The sequence below is a fragment of the Propithecus coquereli genome, unplaced genomic scaffold (assembly GCF_000956105.1).
Source record: "Propithecus coquereli isolate 6110/MARCELLA unplaced genomic scaffold, Pcoq_1.0 Scaffold633, whole genome shotgun sequence".
NCBI lineage: Eukaryota > Metazoa > Chordata > Mammalia > Primates > Indriidae > Propithecus > Propithecus coquereli.
Genome location: NW_012152319.1, coordinates 592,581 through 601,154, shown reverse-complemented (window position 1 = coordinate 601,154; position 8,574 = coordinate 592,581). Strand labels below are relative to the sequence as shown.

The following is an 8,574-nucleotide window of genomic DNA, read 5'->3' as shown; positions in this document are numbered from 1 at the left end:
CCAACAGCTCCCAGGCCCAGGACTTCATTTTCCCACAATGGCACTTTTACTGGTTAACCCGTTTTGTTTCACAAGAGCCCAGTGAGTGTCTGGCACATGGTAGGGGCTCCCTAAATAGTTGTAGGAACTGGTGTCCCCATTTTACGGTTTGGAAACTGAGGCTCCAAGAGAGGGTGCCTTGCCCCCAAGATCTCATTAGGTGGGAGACGCTGTGAAAGCGCCACGCTGGCCTCAGCACACAGTAGGCTCTTTGGGGAGGGCTTGGGAAGGTCTGCCAGGTCGGATTTGCGCCCAGGGGCAGCGTGTGGGTCAGGGGAGCCCGGGGCGGGGCCGTATGCAAATAGCCGGCGAGGAGGCCGCGGATTGGCCGGCGCGGGCGGGGGCGGGGCCGAGGAGTGCCCAGGGCGGGCAGGTGCAGGCAAGAGAGGCCAGGTGTCCGCTCGCCCGCTGGACCGCCCGCCCCGCGCTCCCGCGGCTCCTCCCGGGCCATGCCTCCGCTCTGGGCGCTGCTGGCCCTCGGCTGCCTGCGGTTTGGCTCGGGTAGGAGGGGATGAGAGGAGGGGGCTGTGCCCAGGGAGGGCGGGCAGCTGTGTCCTGGGGCATGCGCCGCCTGAACCCTGATTCCTGGCATGGGGACCCACATTTTATTATTATTATTATTATTATTTTGAGCGTCCGTGGTCTGAAACATTTTATTATTAATAGTAGCAATAGCCAACAGTAATGAGCTTCCTCTGGTGGGAATCTGAGGGCTCACGGTTGGATACAGCCCTGCTGTGGGTGTTGTGAGAGACCAATACCCAGGGGGCTGCGGGACACCAGAGAAGAGACCAGACCCAGACTCACGGTAATGTCCGAACTGGGGGAGACGGAGGGACATTCCGGTGAGGACCCGCGTGGGCACGTCCATGAGGTGGGAGGCAGCATGGCCTATCCTGGGAACTGCCCCTCCATCAGTGCCCTGGAGCCTGTGGAGGGGTGGGGCTGGGAACCCGGCCAAGGCAGAGCCCAGAACTTCAGGACCTTGCTGCCTTTCCGTAGAGGCTGGACTGTCAGAGGGCGGTGAGGGCTACGGAAGGGCCCCAGCAGGGGAGTGACGGGGACAGATTTGCATGTGGGAGAGCAGAGGGGGCCTGTTACTAGGGTCCAGGTGAAGAGGGTGGGATGGAGGGGGGCTGGGCCAGTGGGGTGGAGAAACGCTTAGGAGGGGCAATGGGGTTCTCGGCGACTGAACGTCTGCAGGGGGAGAGGGCAGCAGTTTGACCAGCGGTTTGACCCGACTGCCCGGTGTCTGGCCAGGATGATCAGGTCGGGGGCAGGGGCACTGCCTGTGTCTGAGACAAGTTCATGAGGTGGCCCTTGGGGAGGGCGAAGCCCAGAGCCTGGCACACAGCAGGTGCTCAGTAACTGCATGCAGATGGGGGGGCAGAGGGTGCCCATGGGCATGGGCAGTTCTGCCAGGGCAGCTCCTGTCCTCATTGCCTCCTCCAGCTGTGAACCTCCAGCCCCAACTGGCCAGTGTGACCTTCGCCACAAACAACCCCACACTCACCACCGTGGCCTTGGAAAAGCCTCTCTGCATGTTTGATAGCTCGGAGGCCCTCACCGGCTCCTATGAGATCCACCTCTACGTCCTGGTCGACTCGGGTAAGGGTCCTGCTCCCCTTGACGGCTCCAAAAGCGGCTTTGACCTCTCCACAGGGAGGAGGCAGATAGAGGGATGCTCCGTCCTTGTAGTAGTTTAATTAAACTGCCCCATTCTCTTTACCAACATGCTCTGGCATCCACTCTGGGCCAGCCCTGGGCTGGCTGCTGTGGTCACAGCCCTTACCCTAGAAGGGCATCCAGTCTAGTGGGGAAATAATAACAGCGCCAATCACAGAGCACCTACATCATATCAGGCGCTGTGCACACCCTAGAGCTAATATCTGCACGGTAGCTCTTACCAACCCCCCTTACAGAGCAGGGAACCTGGGATCAGAGAGGTGGATACGCACTGGAGCTCCCAGAGCTGGAGAGTGAGCCCTCGGCTCTCTGGTCCTCAAGCCCAAGTCCTTCCCGAGGCTTCCCAGGGTGGTTCAAGCTCAGTGTTTGTGAGGCGGAGGCAAGCATTCAGACCTGCTCAGACCTGCTCGCGCGGCCCAGCCCTTCACCCCTCCACTGGTGGGGATACCAGGCTTCCGAGAGAAAGAGCCCAGTGACGACTTTTACTTTTCTAGCAACCAGCTGTTTACAACAGCTCATTCAGTGTCATTATTCTTTCAGCAAACATTTAGTGACCGCCTACCTGTGCCCAATCTGTGGGCATTGCAGGGTAGTCCTTTCCCACTTCACGGAAGAGAAGTTGAGTCCAGAGAGGTGGAGCGAGTTGTCCAAGATCACCCATCTAGTGGGGCCAGACCTGGGACCCGACATAGGTCTATCGTCCTCCACGCTATTTCCCCTGCACCATGTGACCCTCCTTTCCCGTTTTGCAGCAGAGAGAATCCAGGGCTTTCAGCAACGAGGCGACACAGGTCCGTTGGGGTGGGGGATTACAGGAATGCGGCAGTGGGAGACCCAGACAGCGCCCGAAGCAAGGGAGGTGACCGCCGTCCATCTCCCCCATTGCGCTGGGAGAACAGACTGAGAGACTGAGCTTGCCCGGTGCCTGTGACCCCAGTGCCCAGCACAGGGCTGGGGCAGAGAGGACGCTCAGGGGTGTTTGATGAATGACTGAGCGAGTGATGCTGGAGTAGCCAGAAACCTCACTCCTGGCACTGCCTCTGCAGCCGGCTCCAGGAACGCCTCCGTGCAGGACGGCACCAAGACCCCACTGAGCTCCACGTTCCAGCAAACGGAGGGCGGGAGGACAGGCCCCTACAAAGCTGCGGCCTTTGACCTCAGCCCCTGCAGTGACCTGCCCAGCCTGGATGCCGTTGGGGATGTGTCCCAGGCCTCGCAGATCCTGGATGCATACCTGGTCAGGGTGGGTGCCAACTCGACCTGCCTGTGGGACCCTAACTTCCAGGGCCTTTGCAACGCACCCCTGTCGGGGGCCACGGAGTACAGGTGGGTGTGAGTGGCTGTGGGAGAGAGTGGGGAGCAGGCAGTGGGGGCAAGGCGGGAGCAGCTGCATGTCTTGGGAGCTTAAGTGCTGGGACTTTCCCAGGTCCCAGGCAGGGCCGGCTTCCGGGGCGTGCGACTGTGAGGAGCCCAATTTTCATTTTGCACTGGGCCCCATACGGGATGCATCTGGTCCTCGCCCATCACATGTGTGGAGGTCACCCAGCCAGACCCTTTCAATTCACAGGGAGGGAAACTGGTCCAGAGGGGGAAGGCTGCCTAGAGAAAGCTGTGGCTCAGCATGAGCTAGAGCCCGTCGAAGGCCTTTCCACCCACAACCTCATCCTCGGCTCTGTCCTTCCTCCTTCCAGCCCTTCCACTGCCCACCCCACCCCAGCACGTCCCTGATTCATTTCCAGAGCATCTTCTCTGTATGAGCTCAGGGCTTAGAGTGCCTGGTGCCAAAGCCTCGAGATACACCTGCTCCGGTTACCATGGAGATGCCTAGGGTGGGGTCTGTGCAGCATCCCAGACCCTTTTGGGGCTCTGACCATTGCCCACCGGCCCCAGGGAAGGCTCACCCTTCCCTGGGTCTCAGCCACTAGGACAAGGTCCCTGCTCCCTGCAGGACAAGGTCCCTGCTCCCTCCCCAACCCCTTACCTCTGACCGTGTTTTTAACAAAGGGAAAGCTCTCTCTCCTCCTCGACCTGAAAGGCAGCCCTCTCTCACTTCATCTACAAGCCCATCCTGCCTAGAGGACAGCCCAGCCTCTGGAATTCTCATCTTGAAATAGAGAGAAGTACAGGATTAAGCAAAACACTCTTTTAAAAGAGATTTTAAGAGTTTTAATTTTTTTAAAGTGTTAAACTGCAGGCTGTAAACTTCTTAGTCCTCAGAACATCCATCACTTTAAACCGACGGTGTATGAGACCTTAAGCAGGCTGTAGATGTTTTGTGCTGTATTGCCGGATCTTCTTTTCTGCACTTAAAATGTAGCTCTTGTCTAAGGGCAGCAAGGTTGGTGATGAATATTATTCCAGGTTATTTTTTTAAAGTTCCGTTCGAGATGCCGAGAACCAGGCTTGGAGCAGTGGAAGGCAGAAATGCCAGGAGGACAAATGCATTAATAGACAGCAAATATGCTACATGAAACAGAGGGGCCTCCTACAGGGAGCACCTAGAAGAGGGCGCTGTCTCTGGAGGCTTCGTGGTGGAGGCGGCATCTAAACTGGGGAAGGGCCCAGGGGGTCATGTGTGGCCATGATGCAGCACTGTCCTGTTGCCCAGAGCCCACCCAGTGGCTGTCTACCTTTCCATCTCCTGGAAGGTCCCCTGCTGCGTCCCGCCACCAGGCCATCCTACACCTCCCACCTCCCTGTGGCTGGGGCTCGCAGGAAGGATGGAATGACCCTCGCTCCATCTCTTTCCAGGTTCAAGTACGTCCTCGTCAATATGTCCACGGGCTTGGTACAGGACCAGACCCTGTGGTCGGACCCCATCCGCACCAAGTGGCGTGAGTGTTTTGGGACTGGGGGGATCCTCAAGGGCCAGGCGGGGCCGTGAGAACGGTGTTCATGCTGTCTCTCCGGCGCTCACGCTGTCTCTGAGCAGGAATGCCTTCCCGGGTTCGGGCAGCCCTCTGGGGCCATGAGTAAAAGGCACCTTAAAGTAGTTTAACCTGGAACTTCCTCCTTCCTTGCTTCAGCCCTGGAGGGCCAGGTGTTGAAACAGATCCCGGTGGAGGACTTTGTGGGGTTTGGGCCGGGTGGCAGGTGTAACTGAAGTCAAAGCCAGCGAGCGGCCTTTCCAACCCTCAGATGTGTCGGCCTCCAGGGGTACATAGCTTGGACCTCTATGACCAAGTGAGATGGTTCCAGGGGCCTGAGACTAAGACAGAGGAGTCAGCAAGAGAACCACACACCCTCCCCACCCCGCCTCTTCTCCGTGGCACCGGGATGGCTTTCTTGATGGAGCAAGGGCTGGGAGGGCAGCAGAGCGGCCCAGGGTCCTGCCCTGTTCCTTTCCAGACACCATCTGCAGTTCTCAGCAGAGATCCGAGGTTTAGGCACACAGAATCATGTCTACTGAATGTCAGGGGCCGCATGAGGGACTTAGAATTTTGACTGTATAAGATCCTAACTCAGGACTCCCCTCCCGCCACAGCTAGGCCCCCAAGACTGCCTGGTAGGATGGGCCAGCACGGAGCTGAGCATTTCACCTGCAGATTCCGAAAGGTTGCCTGGGGTCGCACGCTGGTGGGTGGGGTAAAGCAGTGTGTGAGTGCACGTGAGAATGAGTGTGTGGCGTGGGGTGTGCGTCAGCATGAGTGTGACAGTGTATGGCAGGGGGACGCCTCCCATCCTCACTCCCTCACTCCCTGGGAATGCCCTCCCCTCCCGTGGCATTCCCAGGAATCGTGGTGTTGCCGAAACAGCCTTGGGACCCTTGGGACCGAGGGTCCTCACTCCCGTGTGAGCCCCTCGGGTCCTTAGTTTCCTCACCTGAGAAGCTGGGAGAAGAGTTCTCGCTGGGCCGCCCAGCAGGGTTCCTTTGGGGAACCCAGGCAGAAGCACCAGGCCCCGCTCTCTTGGAGGACCTAAGGGCCAGTCTTGGGACAGTGTGCACCTCGGGACCAGGCTGGCCTTGAGCCTGGATTCTGCATGTCCCTAGACGGGCTCAGTGTCCCGTGAGTGCAGTGAGTGATCTGCAGGATGGGGACTTGGGGGACCTGCACAGGACAGCAGCCACACAGGTGGCTGTAGCAGGACCCATAAAGTGTTCGTGTAGCTCCAGAAGGGTGACATCAGCCCCAAAGAGCAAGAGCCACAGTGCCCCTGGCCCCGTTAGATCAGGGCCCTGTGTCTTGTCTTTATTTTAGTTGTTTGTACTCTGCTTCCCATCCATCTCACCAGAAGACTTGAGTCAGTTTATAATTTAAAAATATTCGGGCCGGGCGCGGTGGCTCACGCCTGTAATCCTAGCTCTCTGGGAGGCCGAGGCGGGCAGATTGTTTGAGCTCAGGAGTTCGAGACCAGCCTGAGCAAGAGCGAGACCCCGTCTCTACTAAAAATAGAAAGAAATTAATCGGACAACTAAAAATATATAGAAAAAATTAGCCGGGCATGGTGGCGCATGCCTGTAGTCCCAGCTACTCGGGAGGCTGAGGCAGGAGGATCGCTTGAGCCCAGGAGTTTGAGGTTGCTGTGAGCTAGGCTGACGCCACGGCACTCTAGCCGGGGCAACACAGTGAGACTCTGTCTCAAAAAAAAAAAAACACAAATAGTAGATGACGTTAGCTACCAAAAGACTTTACCTGATTGGACCTGGGAGCAGTCAGAACACGCTTATGTCCTTCCCTTCCTTTGGGCAGTGTCCTGATCTGGCATCCCAGGCCCTGTACTCTGAATTCGGCCTGCTCTTCCCTTTATCCCTCCTGATGCCTCCACCTTGATCTGGCTGCAGTTGCAGCGACCTTCCCACTTTTCCCCAGACACTCTTCAGCCCTGCCTGCCTCACACCTGCTGACCTCACCCGCGTGCTTCCCTCTGCCCCTGACACTTCTCCTTTAGGACCAGACTAGCTGCCTCCTCTTCCAGGAAGCCTTCCTGCGGCTCCCGCCTGTGCCTGTCCATTCCGTGTGGTCATTGTCTATTGTGGTCTGTCTCCTCGTACAATCTTGGCTGTTTGGGGACATGGGACAATGGCCTCAAATTGTCCAGCTCACAGTAAGATCTATAAACTGTTCACATAGTTTCAAGAGGGTGACATTTTCTTTATTCCCAGGGCCTGGCCCAGGGTAAGTGCCAGAAAGATTGGTTGACTGAATGAATGCCTGAGACAACTGTCTGTAAAAGCAATGTCTAAGCCTTAAGGCCACAACCAGCTCTAGCAGTTTGGGTTTGCTCTGCCGTCTAATCCTGGCTCTCTCCATCCCGTTGGCCAGGGACATGGGGAGTTCTGACGGGGAAACGACGCACGACTCCCAGATCACTCAGGAGGCTGTCCCCAAATCGCTGGGGACCTCGGAGCCTTCCTACACGTCCGTGAACCGGGGGCCGCCCCTGGACAGGGCTGAGGTGTATTCCACCAAGCTCCAGGACTGAGCTGAGCACCACCCCGGCGGCAGCCTCTTCCCGCCTGGCCTGTTCACGCCCTGATGGACGGTGAAACCGGGTGTGTTGCCAACTGCAGGAAAACTCTTTAATAAAATCTTCCCGAGAGTTCGAGTTTAATAGCAGTTTGCAGAATGAATGACTGAGAAGGTGAATGGATGAATGAGTTGATATCATATTGAGGGCTTGGATTATTTTTCTAGAAGGTAAGGGCAGGGGACTAATTTTCAGTGAAGGCCACAGAGGTGAGAGCTGCATCCAAATATGTGAGTTGCTTGAGCCGTGCCCCCGAAGTCTCGATCTCCGCATCTGTAAAATGGGCTGGTGGAAAGGGTTCGTTTCCAAGGCCGTGCACGCCTGGGTTCCTCCGTGACTTTCCCTGAGGACTTTCCCTGGACTACGGGGAAGAGCTGGCCCCTCCTGGTCCTCAGTGAGCTCCCAGTCCAGCCAGACGACAAGGACTGAGTGGGTCAAACATGACCCATGGCAACACAGACACCATGGTGGGCGGAGCTGCAGGGCAGGACACTGAAGAACTTGCTGACAGATTGGCTGTGGGGGAGGAGGGAGAAGGGAATCGGTTTGACTTCTGGGTTTGGGGCCAGGGCCACTGTGTGTGGCAGTGCCCTCAGCCAAAATGGCGACCAGCAGTTGGAGGAAATCGAGAATCTGGGGTTAGTTAAACGTGAGCTGCTTATGGTGTATGGTATAGAGCTGAGTAGTGGGCAATGGCATATCCGGTCCCAGAGCTCAGGGGGAGGAAGGGGCTGCAGACAGCAGCGCTGGAGGTATCGGAGGGGCAGCTGCACTGTTGCTCCACAGAGCCACGTAGGCTGGGTTCCCCGCAGCTGATCCGAGTCAGAACACCCCGCGGTCCTCCCAGAACACAGGTTTGTGAGTTGCTGCCTCAAGGCCCTGTCCCCAGCCTCCCATCCTCCCTGGAGGCTGCCACAAGACAGTTTGTCTTGGCCCCGGGCCCTGGTGAGGTCTGAGGCTCCTGCCTCACCCTCCCCTTGGGGCACAGCTGCAGGGGCTCTGCCTCGGGGTGTCCCGCTGCTCATGCCGTGGGTCTGGCCCCTTTTATTCCGCGTCATCCTACGAGATAAGGATGCGGGGAGCCGGTATCTTTGATCTTTCTTTTGCTGTCTGTGTCTATTAAGGATACTGTTTTTGGTTTTTGTTTTTGAAAAGCCAGCTGAATCCGTTAGCCTTGCCTTGCTAGTCAGGTCACAGCCCTGGGTCTGGCTGAGATCACGAAAGGCCAAGGGCCGAGGGGACAGAGAAGGCGATGGACACAGCCCCGTTAGCATCTGGGCAGGGATGGAGGGACAGCCAAGGAGGCAAGGGGCAAACTCACTGGAAAGTCCCTCTGTGGCCGCAGCCCTGTCTTCTGGCATCTGTTCCTTTCCTCGGCAC

The 8,574-nt window shown here is 57.6% G+C and overlaps 1 protein-coding gene across 1 annotated transcript in view; it reads left to right on the top strand.

Moving 5' to 3' along the window:
• Positions 1-488: 488 nt before the first annotated feature.
• The window catches only part of UPK3A (uroplakin 3A), an 8,519-nt gene continuing 433 nt past the window's right edge, over positions 489-8,574 (top strand). Inside the window, exons 1-4 of the mRNA XM_012659779.1 lie at positions 489-540; positions 1,492-1,647; positions 2,772-3,051; positions 4,477-4,559. Coding sequence (XP_012515233.1) covers positions 489-540; positions 1,492-1,647; positions 2,772-3,051; positions 4,477-4,559 — 571 coding nt within the window. The remainder of the gene's footprint in view (positions 541-1,491; positions 1,648-2,771; positions 3,052-4,476; positions 4,560-8,574) is intronic.